At 49.8% G+C, this 21,662-nt stretch overlaps 2 protein-coding genes across 2 annotated transcripts; both read right to left on the bottom strand.

Annotated features, from left to right (window-relative positions):
- Positions 1–524: 524 nt before the first annotated feature.
- golga7 (golgin A7) lies at positions 525–3,484 on the bottom strand (the record flags this gene model as incomplete). Its single annotated transcript, XM_080548388.1, has 5 exons — positions 3,443–3,484; positions 2,482–2,607; positions 1,471–1,623; positions 999–1,100; positions 525–572 (listed from the first exon to the last, which is right to left on the bottom strand). Exons 1-5 carry the CDS (start codon positions 3,449–3,451, stop codon positions 525–527), a joined length of 438 nt encoding a protein of 145 aa, XP_080404514.1. The 5' UTR covers positions 3,452–3,484.
- Positions 3,485–3,925: 441 nt separating this feature from the next.
- Positions 3,926–8,742, bottom strand: rplp0 (ribosomal protein, large, P0). Its single transcript, XM_080548206.1, has 8 exons — positions 8,721–8,742; positions 7,999–8,107; positions 6,878–7,053; positions 6,291–6,378; positions 5,742–5,888; positions 5,073–5,258; positions 4,585–4,725; positions 3,926–4,174 (listed from the first exon to the last, which is right to left on the bottom strand). The coding sequence occupies exons 2-8, from the start codon at positions 8,050–8,052 to the stop codon at positions 4,013–4,015; spliced, it is 954 nt and encodes a 317-aa protein (XP_080404332.1). The 5' UTR covers positions 8,053–8,107; positions 8,721–8,742; the 3' UTR covers positions 3,926–4,012.
- Positions 8,743–21,662: the final 12,920 nt, after the last annotated feature.

Genomic DNA, 21,662 nt, shown 5'->3' with positions numbered 1-21,662 from the left:
CTGTGCTGTCTGACAAAGGGCGGGTGGGGGGGGGTCCTGGGACGACCAGGTGAGAGGAAATCTCCTGCCGGGGCAATAGATGAAGACGACAAATCATGACACAATGTCAACTTTCCTCATACTCTTGTACTCGATACTAGATATCTAGAAACAGAGCTCTCATGAGTTGGCAAAGAACAGTCGACTATTTCACTGTTATTATTCCCATTGACCAGGTGAGCTGGAACTATATGAATGAATGGTCTTTATTGTCATTGCTACAGTACAGGTACCAAACAACGAAATTTAGGAGGGGTGGCTCCCCTGGTGTTAGGAAAGAGAAAAAAAACACTTTAAAAAAAAAAAAATCACAAGAAGGGAAGGAGCTGGTTTACATAAATTAAATTAAATAAATATAGTTATGTAGGTGAATAATACTACTGCCACCTATGCTGTACTTTATCTGTCAATCAACTTTCTGACAACCCTTACCTGTGCTTTATCTACCAAATCACTTCCCTGCCAACACTCACCTGTGCTGTGCTTTATCTACCAGAGCCAATGCTTCTGTCCTCGTAGACTGTGATCTCAACCTGGGGAAGAGCTGGTCAAGGAAACATTCACAACAATTAATGACAGAAAGAGTGACTGGGGCTGGACTATGTGTGTATGGGGCTGGACTATGTGTGTATGGGGCTGGACTATGTGTGTATGGGGCTGGACTATGTGTGTATTGGGCTGGACTATGTGTGTATGGGGCTGGACTATGTGTGTATTGGGCTGGACTATGTGTGTATGGGGCTGGACTATGTGTGTATGGGGCTGGACTATGTGTGTATGGGGCTGGACTATGTGTGTATGGGGCTGGACTATGTGTGTATTGGGCTGGACTATGTGTGTATGAGGATGGACTAGGTGTGTATGGGGCTGGACTATGTGTGTATGGGGCTGGACTAGGTGGGTATGAGGATGGACTGGGTGTGTATGAGGATGGATTAGGCCAGGGGTATAAAGGATACGACTCTGAGGCCTCTCTCTATGGGGTCTGTCAGCAGCAGACCCAGAGGAGCGTAGACCTTGTCATTCTGGTCCTTGATGTACCTGGCGATCTTCTTCAAAACCTACAGAGACAGACAGACACAGAGTCACACACACAGGTTAGCCCTAGAACAGTGGAGAAAAACATGATGATGTTTGATATATATACGATATATACTTAAGATTTGTTTTCTATAGTGATAGTAGTATCAATAAATCAAATAACCCAAACAGTAAGTTACACCTTGTTTTGGTTTTGCTGTACTTACCTCAAAATCATCTTACCAAAGTGTACGTTTCATACGCACAGACAGGATACAAGTTGTAAACGGTGCGATGGAATGCAGACTTACCAGCTAGCTCTCTCTCTCAAATACCAAAGGAGAAATACTGTCTCATAGGGTTACCGTTCCAGGTACTAGATAGTAGATAGGTAGTGAGGTGGGAACTGACCTTCTCATAGTGTGTCTCCATGCAGAGGAAGATGGTGTACGCAGTGAGGCAGGCCAGACAGCCCTCCAGGTAAGACTTCCCTCCTAGCTTCTCTGCCTCTGCATACAGGTTGTTCAGCGTTTGCATCGTCTCCTCAAACTGCTGCTTGTCCACCTGCAACACACAGACAGCTGTCGTCTTAGTAACCAGTCCAACAACACCCTCTGATCAAACCCCATAACCATGGCAATAACCTCAACTCCATAGACACACGTGTAGTGTGCTGTTCATCTACTCCATGGACACACGTGTAGGGTGCTGTTCATATGCGCTTGGAACTAGGGAATTCAAGCCTTTTCTTAATGGTTAGGAACACGACTCATAAAAAAAAGGAGGTTGGGTTTAGAAGAAGGTAATAGAAGAAGGTTTTTCCTTCTATCAACGGCCCCGGGCATGAGCTGGATTACTCTTCCTGCTACGACTGGTGGATTGATGATTCCCTTGCTTAGTCAAATGTATTGATTGTAAGTCGCTTTGGAATAAGGCGTCTGCTAAATGCCAAAAATGTAAATGTAAATGACTCCTCGTGTCCTCTCCTCTGTCCTCCACTCGCTTTGTCCTCAAAAAGCCTTGGAGGAGAATAAATAAGCTTGATCTTCTCCTGCAATGCGTTTTCAGGAGGATGTGAGTGGAGGGGACGTGAGGAGCCGTGTTCCTATCAATTGAGAAAAAGGCTTCACAATCAGAACCAAGAAGGAAGCTTTACGCAAGAAACAGACGTACATTTTCACTTGGAAGTTCAGTTTCCGAGATGGCATGAACGCAGCCTCGACGCAAGGTTGTACCGGTATAGCACCATGTTTGTCTGTCTATCACTACTACACTAGGAAACATGGTAGGCACTTGTCTAAAGAGTCTGCTGTGTCTGGCTAAGTCACTGTCTACATAACGACGTTATCCGTGAGCTAAAACAAGTGGTACAACGACAATGATCCACGGTCTGTGCTGTGTGGTGTGGTGTAGGTGTCCTACCCGGGTCTCCAGCTCAGAGGGGAACTTGGTCTGGAACCTGCAGATGGTCCCCGAGTTATAGTCCCTCTGGACGAATACCTTGGAGGCGATGGAGGCGTGGTGCTGCAGGTCCTGCAGGCTGTGCGTCTGAGAGAGAGAGGGAGGGAGACATAGGGAGACACTCAGGGAGATACTTACTATAGATATCACATGTTCTCTGTCTCTCTATCTACACATCTGATATGGATCTGAGACAGATGCTCCAGGTCTTAGCAAAGTCAAGTACTGATTAACTGCTTAGAGGACGTTGATCTTGTCAACAACAACACACATCGAATGGCTAAACTTGCTATGGTTACAGCCGCGGGGGTCTCACTAACGTTAGACTAAACGGAAGATCGTAAGCGTTATCTTGATTCATTAGAGCTACCGAAGAGACATCTCGTGAGTTTAGAATGATAAGGTTCTATCTCCGTTTAGAATTATAAGGTTCTATCTCCGTCTAGGGCAGTTCAGAGATATTGAGCGTCAAAGTTTTTTCATTCCATTATGTTTTGTGAGATGGAACCTTTGTATTTTATGAATTACTAACTCAAAAATGTCAACATTTTAAAAATAACACCACACAGGCATTAATAAACACCCAATCAGATTATGTAAATAAAAAAACTCAATTTTGACAAAAATGGAGATAGAACCTTATAATTCTAACGTCACGAGCTTACTAGCAAACCAATGAGACTATCATTTGGAAGGAACAGTTGTGATCACAGTGTCTCTTAGCTACTAGCGTGTCTGTCAACAAGAGCGAAGCTAACGTCAGTCAGCTAGCAGCGACTTTCTTGTAGTCTACAATGCACTACTGACACCCACCACACATACAGGAATGTGTCAATTACATCTACTCCCTTAGGACATGTCATGTAGCACGGTTGTCACTTTCTCACTACGGTTTAAAAACAAGAAATATCAATGTTTTTACCTCCGCCATGGTTGGACGTTTCTTCCTGTCTGCTAAGCTCGAGCTAGCTGCTTCCTGTACAAGACATGACAACTTCCGGCGTTTGGTCATCAGTCTCAGTTGAGTCAGAGGGATATATATGGTCCAATCAGATTTATCTAATTATATCTAAAAAAATATATAATAATTTAAACGGCTTAAGTTTTATCCAGACACTAATCTCTGTATTCTGACAAATCCTCATATCCCTCTGCTTTAGTAGGGAACGCAGTGTAGACTCGTCCATCAAACCCATAACTGCCTAATCTTCTTGCATTTTAATATCACACATTAACACTTCGCATGTTTTAATAGCCATACGCAATGCTCTGAGGTCCACTCAACTTTGTCCATCTAAAACACTCACATTGTATACAGCCCAATATGGTAGGCTAGGGAAAGCATAGAGTTGGGGGATTTACTTTGATGGGGAAGACATTTCATAAAGCAATACAACACAAGTGATCCAATTTCAGATGTTTTTTTATTGAAAAAATTGTGAATCTTAGTAAGAGTCTAGTCAGTCAGCCGTGGTTGGGCTTGATCTGCCGTCTAGTCGAACAAGCCGAAGCCCATGTCGTCGTCGGACCCCTCCTCAGACTCCTCCTTCTTCTCCTCCTTGGCGGCGGCGGGTGCCGCGGCGGCTACCTCAGCTGCGGCGGCGGGGGCTGCGACAGCTGCGAAGGCCGACGGGTCAGCCAGGAAGGCCTTCACCTGAGGGACGGAAGCGGAAGGCGTCAGATGCGTGATCTAGCTTATTTACGTTAAATTACAACGTTGTGCCGTCTTTCGTCAATATAAAAATACCCATATCTAGCCAATATAATTGCTTTTGTATATGTTGTCCATATAAATTACCACAGAATTTAGTCACGAATGAATATTGAAGAATGAACAAGTAAATGAACAAGCATGTCTGAGACCTTCGTCCCTGCCTGCCATGGGATAAGGCAGACAGAGATAGCAGGACACAGGTTCCTGTGTGCAGGGGGAACGACAGGGCAGTACTGCACAAGCTGCTCTGTAACTTATCCTGCAACGGTAACAGTCGCAGCCTATTCATTGACCACTGACGCCACTAAAGGGTCAGTGGGCATGGCACCCTTGTGGGTGTGGCCAATTACCTTGTCTGCCAGAGGGAAGGAGTAGTCGGTCTCCACGGCGACAGCCAGGACTCTCTTGTAGCCGTTGATGATGGTGTGGGGGATGGAGGCCAGGGTGGGGTAGCCGATCTCCAGGCACACACTGGCGATGTTCCTCACACCCTGAGAAGAGAGGGAGGGAGGAGAGCAGGGGAGACTGGTCAGGTAATGCCCTTTTTTTTAAATTAATCAGTTCAGTTATCGACATGAGGTGTTTAGTAGTTTTGTGTCTGAGACCTTCGTCTCTGGCTGCCATGGGATAGACAGACAGAGATATGGCAGGAAACAGGTTCCTGTGTGCAGGGGGAACGACAGGGCAGTACTGCACAAGCTGCTCTGTAACTTATCCTGCAGCCTCAAACCTGAAATAAAATAGTCTCCTCAACCTGAGCTGACAATGGCTCTACTTGAATACTAAGGTTTAGTATAATGGATGTGTATATGCTGCGTGTGTGTGTTTGTGTCCTCACCTCGAGGAAGCGCGCGTGCAGCGCAGCCTCGGTGATGTCGAGGACCTCGGGGCTGTAGACACTGCCGTTGTCGTACACCTGCTGGATTTGCAGGCCGAAGGAGAAGGGCGAGATGTTCAGCATGTTGAGGAGCGTGGCCTCGCTGGCGCCCACCTTGTCTCCGGGCTTGATCAGCTGCACGTCGCTCTGGAGGGGGAGGGAAAAGGGGAAAAGACGTTCAATACTAGTCAAGCTACGGCAACTTCCTAGCCTTCCGTCAGAGACCGAGCGTGGCCTGGACGAGTGTTGTCTGAGACCTTCGTCCCTGCCTGCCATGGGATGAGGCAGACAGAGATAGCAGGAAACAGGTTCCTGTGTGCAGGGGGAACGACAGGGCAGTACCGCACAAGCTGCTCTGTAACTTATCCTGCAACGCACGATCCCAATCACATTCACGTGTATGAACTAAACTAACTGTCAAGACAGTTGCAAGGCATTACAATATCCCATATTTTAGACCGAGTAAAAAGGTAGTAGTCAAGTGTGAGAAGTCCAGGCAGAGCACTAGCGTTACAGAAACACCTTGGCATTAGTTGGCAAACAGTCTCAGTTCCCTGGAGAAAGAACACCGAGACAACGTCACCCCGAAAGCCGGTCACCGTTCCCAAGACATCTGAGGTCAAAACTCACCAGGATTTCAATGGTTCCTCTGGAGATCTTGGTGGTGATGCCAAGAGCCTGGAAGAAGGAGGTCTTCTCAGGTCCCAGACCAGTGTTCTGAGCGGGCACAGTGACCTCACAGGGGGCAAGGGCACCAGCACGGGCAGCAGCGGGCACCTGGGGTAGGGGTAGAGAGGGGGGGAGCAGGGTGTGAGACAAGCTGACAAGACACTCCATCTCCTGTTTTATCCAGCCTAAATACCCTCACAAACCAATCTTATTAGAGGGCAGTCAAGACGGTGTGTTTGAGACCTTCGTCCCTGGCTGCCATGGGATAAGGCAGACAGAGATAGCAGGACACAGGTTCCTGTGTGCAGGGGGAACGACAGGGCAGTACTGCACAAGCTGCTCTGTAACTTATCCTGCGACGCGTTAAGTCTCACAGCAATACGGTGAAAAGGGACTGATCTTTCCGACTGATATTCACAGCATCGACATCCTGGGTTCTCCAGTCAAGACCACTAGGTACAGTATTACTTCACCATTACACGTAGTTTACCTGTAAGGGCGGGGCCTCACCTTATTGGCCAGCAGCAGGTCTCTGATCTCAGCCAGGTCCTCCTTGGTGAACACAAAGCCCACGTTGCCCTTGATGTGGGGCAGCAGTCTGGAGACGGAAAAAAACGAAAACACTGTTAACACCCATCCCTTTAAGAGCACGCCAGGCTCGTGAGATCTGAGAGAGCGTTGTCTGAGACCTTCGTCCCTGCCTGCCATGGGATGAGGCAGACAGAGATAGCAGGAAACAGGTTCCTGTGTGCAGGGGGAACGACAGGGCAGTACTGCACAAGCTGCTCTGTAACTTATCCTGCGACGCACCATCCCAATCACATTCACCAACTAATACACTAGAAGACCAAGATGGGTGCAAGACATTCCAGTACCTTCTTCACACAGACTAAAGAGTTTCTGTCAGGTTCAAAGACAGACACAGAGGTCTGTGTTCAAATCGTCCCGTCTCCCAAAGTGTGCACTATTCCTCATGGGTTTAAAATCGTTGGAATGATGTAAGTCACTAATGCACACTTCCGGGGAGGGGGGAGAGGTGTACATGCCAAATACTTTTTCCTGGGAGGAAGGGGAGGAGAGATCACCTGACTACTCACTTCTCCAGGGCAGGGTTGTTCTCCAGGTGGCCGCGGATGGCCTTGCGCATCATGGTGTTTTTACCCATGAGCACCACAGCCCTTCCGCGCAGGGACAGACGGATGGTCTGCATCTGCTTGGAGCCAACGTTGTCGGCCCCCACGATGAAGCATTTTGGAAAATCATCCAAAAGTTGCTGCGGAGACGAGGAGGGTCAGGTTAGTCAAGACAAACCCCACACATGGCACAATTAGGCAGAATCACAACTTATCCTAGGTGGATTACTAGACCCAACCTAAACCATGCTGGTACGAGAGCTCTATAGCATGTTTTTGGTTATATTGGTGCCATGTGTCAGACCAACCATCACCATTTCTGGACACGTTATATTATTATAGGTGCACGGGTGTCAACAACAACACTGTTAACACCCATCCCTTTAAGAGCACACCAGACTCTATATGAGATCTGAGGGAGCGTTGTCTGAGACCTTCGTCCCTGCCTGCCATGGGTGGAGGCAGACAGAGATAGCAGGAAACAGGTTCCTGTGTGCAGGGGGAACGACAGGGCAGTACTGCACAAGCTGCTCTGTAACTTATCCTGCAACGCATGATCCCAATCACATTTACTAGCCTGCAATAACTAACTGCTGCAGAAAGGAGGAGGGTCAAGTTAGTTAAGACAAAACCCACACATGGCCCAGTTGGTCAGAATCACAACATCTAGGTGGGTTACTAGACCCAACCTAAACCAGAATCTCAACCATTCTGGTACTAGAGCTCTATAGCATGTTTTTGGTTATATTGGTGCCATGTGTCTGACCAACCATCACCATTTCTTGACAGGTAATATTATTGTAGGATGTCAGACCTGCATACTGTCAACATGTTTGTTTTACTGACGAGGGTATCCTACACTAAACCAGTAAAAAAATAAAAATAACACTTAAACTCAAATGGGATGCCATGCGATTAAGACAGTAGGATTAAAGGTTCTTGTGCAGACGCAAAGGACAGGGCAATACTGCACAAACTGATTTGTAACAATCCTGCTTGTTAGAGAACATAAGTAGGTGGCTGCGTGTCTCACAGCTTCTGCATTGGCGTATGTAAAGGAATGAAAAATGCGTTAAAAAACTTACGATGATTTTCATAAAATAGTTGGACTTCCACGTGGCCCTGTCTTCCCTGGGCATCTTTGCAGTGCTTCCAAGGATCGCTTAACAGCTGGTTTAAAGACGAAGGTAGTATCTACGGAGAGGAAACAAAAACACAGTAGTTAGTGACAGCCAGGTTTGGCGATGGAGTAATATAACCATTACATTGACCGGGATACACCTTAGATATCCTTGTGTTGCAGCTCGCCTGACATTTCCGTTAGCCTGGCCTGGCTAGGTGGCTAAGCTAGCTGTCCATTCACATTGCCTTCCTTCCCCCCCATGCGTAAAATGGCTAACGTCAGCTGGCTAGCTAACAAATAGCCCAGACATTTAAAGTTAGTGTACAAGACCTATTCGATCATATGTAGCTACAACTCTAGGGTCTTGTTTAAATAATGCCTTTTTTTTTTTTTTACAAATCGGTTAATATGATCAGCGATTTAACTGCATGTGTTAACTGAAGACAGTCCAGCACATGGCGGGCGTGTCTTACGTGAGTGCGGGGCTGAATAGGCCTTAGCAGCTAGAGCCAAAAGATCTAAATCCAGCTCTAAAACACTACAAGCTATTCATTTAAACTCCCGAAGATACACGCTGTATGTTCCAGGGATTTCTTACAAATGTAAGCTACCATAGGGAATTTCTGTTTATTTTTTAAAAACGTATAAACTCATGAGAACACGTGAGACAGAATCGCAGCTTACCTCACGATAGGGACGCGTGGACAGAAAGAGGCCGACCCAGGAAGAGAGAGGCTTATATACAGGAGAAACAGCCAATCAGAGATCACAGGGCAGGAGAAACAGCCAATCAGTGATCACAGGGCAGCGAGAACCTCCCAGCATCGGCTGGCAGCGCTGTCAATCAACTCTGTCCCATCTTGTCATGGTCATAGGCTCCTCCTCCTCCTCGAGATATCCATCATCAGTCATTCATTTAAAGAAAGTTGATTTAGTCATTTGGACATAATATTCTAATGAGAGAGAGAGAGAGACACACAGACACAGACATATTGGGTGATGTGGGGCCTAAGATCCAAGAAGTGTGTTCTAACAAAATCTAGTCAACAAGACTTTTATAGCTTTAGCATGGATGTCATTACAGTGGTGTAGTCTACGATGGCGTGCGCGGCAGCCGGCGTGAGACATGCTTGAGATGCGCATCTCACGTGGGCTGAAGTGTCTGCTTTAACCCGTTAACATGGGCGTGGAACGCACACGTGCTGCTGAGGTACAGGTCGGCGTGTGGCCCGGGCTCTAGTGAGCTACGCCACCCAGGCCCTGCGGCTGGTTAGTAGTTGTATTGTTTTGCTCGTAGTGACGAGGTTAGGAGTGGGCAGAGACCCAGAGAGGGGCCACCCAGAAGGCAAAAGAAACTCTTATATTACTATACATGATTTAAAACCTCATGTCCATAAGGGGATCAGTAAAGAATTGACTAAATATATTGTAAGGTATCATGTAATATATATGTTACGGTACATGTGGGAAAACTAGGGTTAGGGTTAGGTGCTACGTCGACTTGGTACATGTTGGCATGTCTAACCCTAACCCTAATCCTATCCCTAACCCTAACCCTACCCCTAACCCTAACCCTAACCGTAGCACCCTAGCACCTAACCCTAACCCTAGTTTTCCCACATGTACCGTCTTCCCACATGTACCGTAACATATATATTATATATTGTAAGGTATCACCTACCCTGTTTTTGAGGTAATCTCTGGTGCTCTGGTGGCCCTGTCTGGCCTCCCTGTCCACCTCAGAGTAACACTGCTCCAGCTCCAAGGTCACATGATCCTCCAGGTAGGCCGCACACTCCTGCTGGTTCTGAGTCAGGACCTGCTCTCTGTAAAACACACACACACACACACACAGCTAGTTATAAATCATACACTCCCACAAAATTCATGCAGTACGATCATTCATGTCCACAGCTTTAAAAATGTGTGTTTGAGAGACAATAGTTTCTCACACACGCACGCACACACACAAACACACACACAGTCCCTCCAGGCTGCTGTTCCATTGCTGCTCCAGGGAGGCCAACCTGCCCTTCTGCAGTGCCAGTAGACCGTCCACACACTGCAGGTGAGAGCGCCGGGCCTGGGCCCTCTGCTGCTCCGCCTCACTCAGGTCACACACCAAACACTACAACACACACGGGGACAGAGAGAGAGGGGGAGAAAGAGCGAGAGAGAGAGAGAGAGAGAGAGGAATACATAGAGATAGAGGGGGGGGAGAAAGGGAGAGACAGAGAAAGGGGGGCGAGGGAGAGAGAAAGAGAGGAAGGGGGAGAAGGAGAGAGAGAAAGAGAGACACAGGGAGAGAAAGAGGGGGGGGGGAGAGAGAGAGGGGGGGGGGGGGAGAGGGAGAGAGCTAGCAACAACTTGCTTTAACATTAGGAGAACTTTGCTCGTTATATTCAGCAAACAGACAACATAGCCCACCTCATTCATTCGTTTCGGGGTACAAGAAAAGGTGTTGTTTTTACCTGTGAGTTTACAAGATGAGTTTGTGTGTCGTCTCCTAGCAACATCGCATGGATAAACAGAAGCAGGAGCTGCGCGAACTTTAAAAACAAAAAAGCCGAAGGAAAAATACGATGTGAAAACGCCATATGTGCATTTAGATCATCGTTTCTCAACGGGGGCGGTACCGTCCCCCAGGGGGCGTTCAGACAACATCGGGGGGCGTTCACGCATAAAGTATTTTTCTCATGAAAAACAGCTGTGTTATTACGGGCACATTCGTAAATGCATGAACGGTCAGTTCGCTCGGACAAACCGTGTTTTCAGTCAGAGCGCCCATCTCTGAGCGCTCTGAACTTGGCCGGGCTCTGTGACGCAGACACATGTAGCGCAGCGCCCAAAAAAATAAAAGTGAGTGTCATCAAGAAGATGGAGAAGCTAAAAACTCAGCTAGCAAAGGCAGAGCTTTTGATAGTTTCCAATGTGTCTGGGTAAGCTGCATTGTAGAAGAATCTTGACAGTTCATGTACAGTGCAGAAATTGCAATACTATGCTACGATAGAAAGAACCCCGGTTCATCCCATCTGTAACATCATTGTTACGTCTGTGTTTACGACAGTTTGGGCTTTACGACATGTGCCGTATTACGTTTTGTGTTACACTCGTGTTTGATTAAATGGAGTTGCCAGCTCCGACTACAAGCTCTGAGTTCGACTCCGTTATTGAACATAACATTGGCGACGAGAATGGCTGATTGTTCTCTACCAACACCCCCTCCTTTCCTAGCAGTCCCGGCAGAACCACCGATTCCGTGGGGCCGCTGGATTTCCTCTTTCGAAACATACATCCTAGCTGCCGGCTTGGAGGATGTATCAGACAAGAGGAAATACGCGCTGTTGCGGCACTGCCTGGGAGCGGAGGGTCAGCGCGTGTTTGAAACTCTTGGCCCTGCGGCGAGATACACAGACGCTGTGGAACTGTTGAAGCAACACTTCGCCCCTCCACAATGCGCTCTTCTCCGCCGCGTCATATTCAGACGAAGACACCAACGAACAGGTGAGACAGTGACACAGTATGTGGCTGATCTGCGGGGTTTGGCGAGCGTATGCAAGTTCGGGACATTACAGAACGAAATGATAAGAGACCAACTCATCTTACACACGAACTGTGACAAGATTAGGGAAAAACTGTTACTGGAAAATGATGAACTTACATTATCAGCAGCTCTGAACATGGCGGTCCAGGTTGAAACAGCTTTAGAATGTGCAGTTAGTTTTTCAGCCTCTCCCAGCTCACCGGCAGAGGGCGCGCACAGCCTACAGGTGCCCCTCCTCCACGTGAGTGCAACCAGCGGCGGGGAGAGCATTTTACTGGCCTCTCGGTCACGCGACCAGCCACACCAGCCGTGTGGGAATTGCGGCTCTTCTGCACACAATTCAAGAGCTCAGACATGCCCAGCCCGTGGTAAAACCTGCTCCAACTGCGGGAGACTAAACCACTTTCACAAGGTCTGCAGGTCTGCCCCAGCTAGAGCTTCCCAGTCACCTACCACAGTCATCCATAATGTCAGCTCAGGACGAGCGCCATTCAAAATATGCTCGTTGATGGTTGGTGATGTCACTCTGCCGCTCCTCCTAGACACTGGAGCCACAGTGTCCCTTGTGAACTTGACGACCTATACACAGTTCTTCTCCCATGTGCCCCTGGGGTTGCCCTCCACCACCCTGCGTGGCTATGCCAACTCTAAGATTGACATTGTGGGCTCTTTTCAGCTGCCTGTGAAGTACGGGGAGAGGACACTGCCGGCTTTCAGGTTCAACGTTGCACGCCACGGGACCAACTTGTTAGGCCTCGACCTGTTCAACGCCCTCGGTTTCACCCTGCTAGACACAGCTGGCTCAGAGATTCACACCGTTTCCACCCCCTGGCAGCAACAGTGGCCTGCGCTGTTCAGCGGTGTAGGCTGCCTCGACACTTTTGCCCACCAGCCTCTGTTAGATCCTACAGTGATGCCTGTTATACAGCCCCTCCGCCGCTCCCCCCTGGCTCTCCGCGATGACATCTCCTCTCAACTACAGAGCATGCTCGATAGCGACATAATTGAGCAGGTGAATGCATCGCCTTGGATCTCCAACCTGGTGGTGGCGAAGAAGAAGTCTGGGGGGCTGCGCATCTGCGTGGATCTGAGAGCGGTAAACAAGGCCATCATCCCTGACAAATACCCCTTGCCAACGATAGAGGAGCTCACCGCCCAGTTCTACGGGTCCAGCGTGTTCTCTAAACTGGACCTCCGTCAGGGTTACCTCCAAGTGCCACTACACCCCGAGAGCCGCAACCTCACAGCGTTCATCACTCACAGAGGGGTTTTCCGCTACAAACGCATGGCTTTCGGTTTAAGCTCCGCCCCCAGCTGTTTCCAAAAGATCATGGCCTCCATCTTCGCTGGGATCCCAGGTGTGGCCATCTATCTTGATGACATCGTGGTTCACGGGGCCACCGTCGAGAGCCACGACGAGCGTCTCCACAGTGTGTTCAGTGCATTGGCCAAGCATCACCTCACACTCAATGGTGAGAAGTGTGTATTCGCCGCCCCAGCCATTGACTTTGTGGGGTTCCGCCTCTCAGCTGATGGCACGTACCCGCTGCACTCGAACACCGAGGCCATCCATCATGTCCCGGAGCCCACCACAGCCGCTCAGGTGGCCTCCTTTCTAGGCATGACGGCGTACTACCTCCGTTTCCTGCCACAGTACTCGGCCACAACCACACCGCTGCGGAAGCTGTTGAAGCATGACGAGCCCTGGCTCTGGACGTCTGCCTGCTCAGACGCCGTACGCCTCCTGAAGGCCCAACTCACCTCGCCACCGTCCTGGCGCATTTCGACCTGGCCAGCCCCACTCTTGTCACGTGCGACGCCTCTGCCACAGCCATTGGTGCGGTGATGTCCCAGCTGCAAGGGGGGGTGGAGAGACCGATCGCCTTCGCCTCCCGTGCTCTCAGCCCCACGGAACAGAAGTACCGTATTTTCCGGACTATAAGTCGCACCCGAGTATAAGTCGCAGCAGGCCAAAAATGGGCCATGAAGAGGAAAAAACCACATATAAGTCGCACTGGACTATAAGTCGCATGGTTCAAGGGAACGGGCTTGGCGGAATCAGCGGGGAAAGAAGACCATGAAGCGCTACCGGAAGTAGCAAAATGCTACTCGCGGGTACAACATTGCAACGTTAAACAGCCTCTGGAAGGAATAAATGACTTTAATATCGTTTCTAACGTCCATAACATTGTGTATAAGGTCCATAACATCATGTTTAATGTCCAAATTGTCGTGTTTAATGTCCACATTGTCGAGTATAATGGCTATTCTATCGCGTATGAAGCGCTACCGGAAGTAGCAAAATGCTACTCGCGGGTACAACATTGCAACGTTAAACAGCCTCTGGAAGGAATAAATGACTTTAATATCGTTTCTAACGTCCATAACATTGTGTATAAGGTCCATAACATCATGTTTAATGTCCACATTGTCGTGTTTAATGTCCACATTGTCGAGTATAATGGCTATTCTATCGCGTATGAAGCGCTACCGGAAGTAGCAAAATGCTACTCGCGGGTACAACATTGCAACGTTAAACAGCCTCTGGAAGGAATAAATGACTTTAATATCGTTTCTAACGTCCATAACATTGTGTATAAGGTCCATAACATCATGTTTAATGTCCACATTGTCGTGTTTAATGTCCACATTGTCAAGTATAATGGCTATTCTATCGTGTATGAGGCGCTAGCGGATTTACTCCTTGGTTCATGTCAGTCAGAGATTACCGTATGTCAGTTCATGTCAGTCAGAGATTATGAATTATTGATATATAAGTCGCACCTGACTATAAGTCGCAGGACCAGCCAAAGTATGAAAAAAACCGCGACTTATAGTCCGGAAAATACGGTACTCGGTGGGGGAGCGGGAGGCCCTAGCATGCCTCTGGGCATGTGAGCGCTGGCACATGTACCTCTATGGACGGCTATTCACACTGAGGACAGACCACCAGGCCCTCATCACCCTCCTGGCCACGTCTGGCACCGGTCACAAGCCACTCCGCCTCCACCGCTGGGCCGACCGCCTGCAACAGTACAACTATCGGCTACAGTTCACGCCAGGACGAGACAACGTGGTAGCCGACTTGCTATCACGCGCAATCCCCAGCCCACCCACAGCCCCAACCTTGACCCCCGGACTGGACCAGGCTGAGCATGACCTCGTCCAGCTCCTCCACACACCCCTTCAGGAGACGGTGTCGCTGAAGGAGCTCCGGGATGCCTCAGCCGATGACCCCACCCTCTCTACACTCTCAACCTACATCACGCAGGGGTGGCCGGTAAGAGTACCTGACGAGCTACTCACTTACTCCAGGATCAGGGAGGAGTTGTCGGTTTGGAATGACACCTGTGTCGCTCGCGGGTTCTGCACTGTGGTCCCAGGTGTCGTTCGGGCGCGTATCCTTGCTATGGCGCACGAGGGTCACCTGGGCATAGTCAGGCTCAAACAGCGCTGTCGTGAGGTTGTGTGGTGGCCAGGCATCGACAGGGAACTCGAAACCCTGGTCAAGGATTGCACTGCCTGTCTCCTTAGTGGTAAGACCAGGGCTCCAGCTCCACCCCCGCCCATGCAGCCGTTGGACTGGCCATCTCAACCCTGGGAGCACCTGCAACTGGATATCTGCGGCGAGCTGCATGGGGTACCACATCACCAGCGTTTTCTCGTTGTGACCTACGACCTCCACTCTAAGTGGCCAGAGGTGACACCTGTGGGCTCGGTCACAGCAAAGGTGCTGATCGGCATTCTCAACGCTCTGTTTGCGCGTTGGGGCCTGCCCAAGAGGATCACGACTGACAACGGTCCTCAAATGGTTTCCCATGAACTGTCCTCCTATCTGGTGGGTAAAGGGATCCACCACATCCGCACAGCGTTCTACCACCCTGCTGCGAACGGGGGGGTGGAACGGCTGAACCAAACACTGAAGAATGGCATCAGGGCCCACCTGGCACAAGGGTGCACGCTCACCACCAGCCTCCTCCAGACGCTGTTGCATTATCGGGCCACGCGACACGCCACTACAGGAGTCTCCCCAGCCTCCCTCATGCTGGGGCGGGAGCTCCAGCTGCCTCTCGATAGGCTCCGCCCTACACTAGCTCAGCCCCCGGTCCATCCAGTTCAAGCCACAGTCACCAAACACCAGCGCTTGATGAAGGATCGTTTCGACAGGGCCAGACGTGCTAGGCCACCTGTCATCGCTGTGTCGGACTGGGTCAGGATCCGACGACCTCATCGGGACAACAAACTCCAGTCGTTTTGGTCTGACCCTGTCCAGGTCAGCAAACAGCTTGGCCCGGCCTCGTTTAGGCTCGCCGACGGCACTCGCTGGCATGCTACCCGCCTGCGTAAGGTGCAGCCTCCCCCTGGCCCAGCGCTGAGTGTGGTCTCTTCCACAGTCTTGCCAGCCGCACGGTTGGATGAAGCAGCAACCCCGGCCTACCAGGCTCAGCCCCAAGGCGTGGAGCCGCCACCAGTGGCTGTGGCTGCACCAGAGCCACGTCTGGTTCGAGCACGCAACAGGCCCGAGCACTTGCGTGATTACATGACTGAGTATCACACCTAGGTTGTGTGAGGGGGGGGGAAATGTTACGTCTGTGTTTACGACAGTTTGGGCTTTACGACATGTGCCGTATTACGTTTTGTGTTACACTCGTGTTTGATTAAATGGAGTTGCCAGCTCCGACTACAAGCTCTGAGTTCGACTCCGTTATTGAACATAACAATCATGTTGACCAATGCCCAACTTCTATGAGTGTTTTCCTTGTAGGCTATGCTTGAGTGACATATGTTTCAGTTTGTGGGCTCATTGTAATTGTTGCGTTCGCTTCGTTCGCTTCCTTTCAATACAGCTTATTTAATTTAGTTAAATTAGTGCTAATACCATACCACCATACCAGAACATCTATCCCGTATTCTGGAATGCAAGGCTATTGAGGAGTGGAGCTCACGAGACATACAGTTGAAGATTGATAATTATCAGAGAGAGCTGAGAGCCTCTGGCAGGACCGGTAGTTCTGTGCCATTGAAGAGCCATGCCACCGCCCTCCACACTGTGCAGTCTCATCCAGAGCCTTCGATTCAGTCTGTGTCTGAGCAGTGTTCCACCCAGTACCCCCCTGCTCCTGCCCATAGTCCAGTGTACCACACACAGTGTCCGCCTTCTACCCTCATTCCTTCCCAGGACCATGCTTTAGGCCAGCTTCCGTGCCACTCCTCCGCGACTGCTTTGGCCCAGAACACTCAGCAATCTGAAGACAGGATTCTTGCTCGCATTATGGAGAGGCTGGAGCAGATGATGGGGAAAGTGCAGCAGCGTGACAGTGCTCCTCGTGGCGGAAGATACCAGGGTGGCGCCCGTGAGAAGGCCTGCCGAGTCTGTAATGACAGTAGACACACTACCATCTCACACTGCATGTCAGAGAGGCTGTGCTTTGTCTGTTTAGCCCCAGGTCACACAAAAGTTGAGTGTTCCACCAGGTCGTCCCGAGCACCTCAGCCTCAGGGAAACTAGGTGGCCTGTATTCAGAGGGAGGAAGTATAGGTCGCCAAGTAAACTCCCATTGTGAGGACGAATCTAGTGCTGAGACAGTGTATATAGCTCTCAAAAGCTCAAGTGATAACTCTGAAGATATTGTTTATCAGAATACGCATACAATTGGTGGTAGTGACAGCCTTTTCTACACACCTGTGACAGTTGGTAATACAGTGACTCTGAATGCTATGCTAGACAGTGGGTCTATGGCTTGTACAATGAGTAAGACGGCAGAGGGAAAGCTTAGAGAGGTTGGAGTTGCTACAGAACATAACCAGTTCAGTTCAATTGTGGTGCTTGTTGGCTGTGGTGGTCGCCGTGTCAAGCCTGAGTCAGCTTTCAACGTGGAAATGGAGGTGTATGGCTGTAGGATTATGGTTCCCACTCTGGTAGTTGAAGGCCAGCATGATGAGTTGATACTAGGCACCAATGTTATTAAATATATCCTCCGGCAGTATAAGCAATGTGATGGCTACTGGAAGGCTGTGTCTACGCCGTGTCCTGCTGGCGATCCAGAATCTGAACAGTTTCTCTCGATGCTCGCTGGTCTGAACCGTTGGCGAGGTGACATCATACCTGACAAGATAGGCACAGTCAGGTGCAACTCAGCCGTGTGTCTTGAGCCTGGTCGGGAGTACCTGATGTGGGGCAAGCTACCTAAGTCCACTATTGTGTCTCCTGGTAGCGCTGTGATGACAGAGCCCACATCGTGTCGCTCAGCTCCAAGAGGGGTTCTGGTGGCCAGAGTTGTTACTCCTTTGTGGGGAGACGGATGGGTTCCATTGAAGCTGATCAACTCGTCCGACAGGCCCGTCTTGGTAAGACGCAATGCTAAATTGGCCGACGTCTTCTCCTGCATTGCGCTCGAGGACATGGATGAGACCGGACCTGCTGAGGTCCCACTACTCAGTTGCTGTCAAGTAACCCCGTCCAGTGAAAATGCGGCCCGCACTGTTGATGAGGAACTGAAGTACATGGGATTGAGTGGGCTCGACATACACTCCTGTGACGTGTCTGAACAGTGTAGAAGCAAGATGGCTGACCTGGTTGTGCGCTACAAGGACATCTTCTCACGCCATCACCTGGATTGTGGAGAGGCAAAGGGCTTCATACATCGCATTCCTCTCTCAGATCACAGGCCATTCCGGCTCCCATTCAGACGAGTGCCCCCCAGTCAGTATCAGAAGTTGCGCCAAGTACTGAGTGAGATGGAGGAGAAAGATATAATCAGGAAGTCAACCAGTGAATATGCATCTCCGTTGGTTCTTGTATGGAAAAAGAACGGAGATCTCCGTATCTGTACAGACTTTCGCTGGCTGAACAAGAGGACCCTGAAGGATGCTCACCCTCTCCCTCACCAGGCCGACTGCTTAGCTGCACTTGGAGGTAACTCCTTGTTTAGTACTATGGATCTAACCTCAGGGTTTTATAACATGCCACTACACGAGGATGACAGAAAGTACTCTGCCTTTACAACACCTATGGGCTTGTATGAGTATAATCGCCTCCCGCAGGGCCTCTGTAATAGTCCTGGGAGCTTCATGCGTATGATGACTAGCATTTTCGGAGACCAGAACTATCTGAGCTTACTGGTTTATCTGGATGATTTATTGGTGTATGCCCCTGATGAGAGGACAGCTCTGGAACGCTTGGAGATGGTGTTCAGTAGACTGCGTGGTCATAACCTGAAATTGGCCCCCAAGAAGTGTTTTTTTCTCCGGAAATCCGTCAAATTCCTCGGCCACATAATTAATGACAACGGTGTGTTGACTGATCCCAGCAAAGTTGAGAGCATCGCAAAGATGACAAGTGCTGACCTGATGGAAGCGGACGGTGTAACCCCCTCACAGAAACGAATCAGATCTTTCTTGGGGATGATCAATTATTACCAGCACTTTGTGCCTAGCTTCTCCGCTATTGCAAAGCCTCTCTTCTCTCTGTTGACGGGCCAGAAGAGAAAAGGGAAGGTGAAACAGTCCAAACAAAGGTCACAAAGCAGGAAGTTGAATGTTACTGACTGGACCCCCGAAACGGAGCAGGCTTTCCAGAAGCTGAAAACGGCGCTGGTTGAGACGGCTGTCCTGGCTCACCCTGACTTCAGCCGTCCCTTCATGTTGTCAACGGACGCGTCCCTTGATGGCATCGGTGCTGTCCTGTCGCAGATCCAAGAGGGTGAAGACCGAGCGAGGCCAATCGCATTCGCCAGCAAGTCCCTCTCTCAGTCTCAGAGAAACTACCCAGCCCATCGGTTGGAATTCCTAGCCTTGAAGTGGAGTGTCTGTGACAAGTTCAGCCATTGGTTGAAGGGGCATGATTTCACTGTTTGGACGGACAATAATCCATTGACTCATATCATGACGAAGCCCAAGCTGGACTGCTGCGAGCAACGATGGGTGGCTAAGTTAGCGAGCTATAACTTCGACATCAAGTACGTGCCAGGCCCACAGAATGTTGTCGCTGATGCCTTGAGTCGTGTGCCTTTCGTCAAGCAGAGAGTCAGTCACAGATTACTTGAAGAGCCCTACAAGAATCTCCTCTCTGAAGTCCAGGATGTGTCGAGTGCTTCTGTACAGGACGCCTTCCGGTCGTCCAATGATAGTGGTGACACTCCACGCCAGGCAGAGAGTTACGCTCAAAGTGTCCCATCACCTCTGCATGTCCACGCTCAGTCTATGGAGATGGATGAAGTGTCTGTTGTTCTACAGTCATATGACGATCTGTGGGAGGTCGGAGCAAGAACGCGTGCTGTAGCAGTCTTGCACCATTTGCCTCAGTTAGTCCCAGGTGGTCAGGACTCACTTCCTGCTTACAGTGAGAAGGAACTCCGGGATGAACAGCTCAGAGACAGAACTCTCTCTCGAGTCTTGTACTATGTGGAGAGACATCGGAGACCCTCCAGGAGAGAGAGAGATAAGGAATCAGTCACAGTCATGAGGTACCTGAAGCACTGGGAGAAACTTGTTGTGAGCAATGGGATACTCTACAGAGTCTCGAGGGATCAAGTCGTGAAGTCAAAACGCCGCCAGTATGTGGTTCCTGAGTCTAAGAAAGTTGAAGTTCTGAGAGGTGTTCATGACCATGCCGGCCATCAAGGTCAGTTCAGGAGTCTTGGCTTGGCCAGACAGAGGTTCTTCTGGCTCAACCTCGACAGAGACGTAAGAGACTACGTCCGTAACTGCCAGCGGTGTATTGTCAGTAAGACTGTTGAACCTGCTGCGAGGGCGCCTTTGCAGAGTATCACATCAACCAGGCCACTTCAGCTGGTTTGCATTGATTTCTGGTCAGCGGAGGACTCAAGGAACAAGTCAGTTGATGTGTTAGTTGTTACTGACCATTTTACAAGAATGGCCCAGGCATTCCCCTGCAAAGATCAGTCAGCCAAACAGGTGGCGAGAGTTCTATGGGACAAGTTCTTCTGCGTCTTTGGGTTCCCAGAACGTATCCATAGCGACCAGGGAGCTAGCTTCGAGAGTCAACTAGTGAGTGAGCTGCTCAGAGTCTCCGGTGTCAGAAAGTCGCACATAACCCCGTATCACCCGATGGGTAACGGTAGTGTGGAACGTTTCAATAGAACTCTCGGTAACATGATCCGAGCGCTTGAACCAGAGGCAAAAATCAACTGGCCGAGGCGTTTGCAAACTCTGACGTTCATGTACAATAGCACAGCGCATGAGTCAACTGGCTATGCACCTTTCTATCTGATGTTTGGGCGTACTCCTCGTCTCCCTGTCGATATACTCTTCCGGACAGTCCTGAATGATCCAGCTGTGGTCAGCTACGACAAGTATGTGATGTCTCTCACGAAGGATCTGAGAGAAGCTATGGTCATAGCCCAGGAACAAAAGAACAGCACCGTCACACAGAGCTCTACAACAGACGAGTGAAAGGGCCCACCATTGACGTCGGAGACCGTGTGCTGTTGGCGAACAAGAGAGAGAGAGGAAAGAGAAAGGTGGCTGACCGTTGGGAGTCTACTGTATACACTGTGGTGGATAGGAACTCTGAGACTCACACATATAGGATACAAGACACTGTCACTGGACGAGAGAAGGTAGTCCACCGTAATCTATTGATGTTGGTGAACTTTCTGCCGGTGTATGATACGAGTGTGATCTCTGACCCAGTTTCATCCCTGTCTGCTGTTCATACATCAAATGAGCCAAGTGACATGTCCGTGTCGGAAGTGGAACAGGATTCCTTGCCTGGGGAAGTGAGTAGAGGAACCGCGTTCGAGTCGGAGAGAGTGGATTCCTGTCCTGGGAGTGAGGGAGGGGAGGTTGAAGACATGGAGTATGGGGGAAGAGCTGTTCGGGAGAGGGATGTTCCCTTGACTGTTCCAGAGCCCAAGGATCCCAAGGGAAGAACCCTGGAGTGGGTCACCCAGTTACCATTCCCTGACCACTCACGGACAGAGGCTACTAACACTGTAGTGTCTTCAGTCTCGTTTGCCCCTCAGAGGGTCCCCGAGCAGATGGCTGAGGAGCAAATGGTAGATCAGTCCATTAACTCTGATTCTAGATTTGTGGTTAGCGCTGATGATTGTACTGATGTT

This window comes from Nansenia antarctica (assembly GCF_963989245.1).
Source record: "Nansenia antarctica genome assembly, chromosome: 18".
In the NCBI taxonomy this organism is placed as follows: Eukaryota; Metazoa; Chordata; class Actinopteri; order Argentiniformes; family Microstomatidae; genus Nansenia; species Nansenia antarctica.
This window is presented reverse-complemented; position numbering and strand designations above follow the sequence as displayed.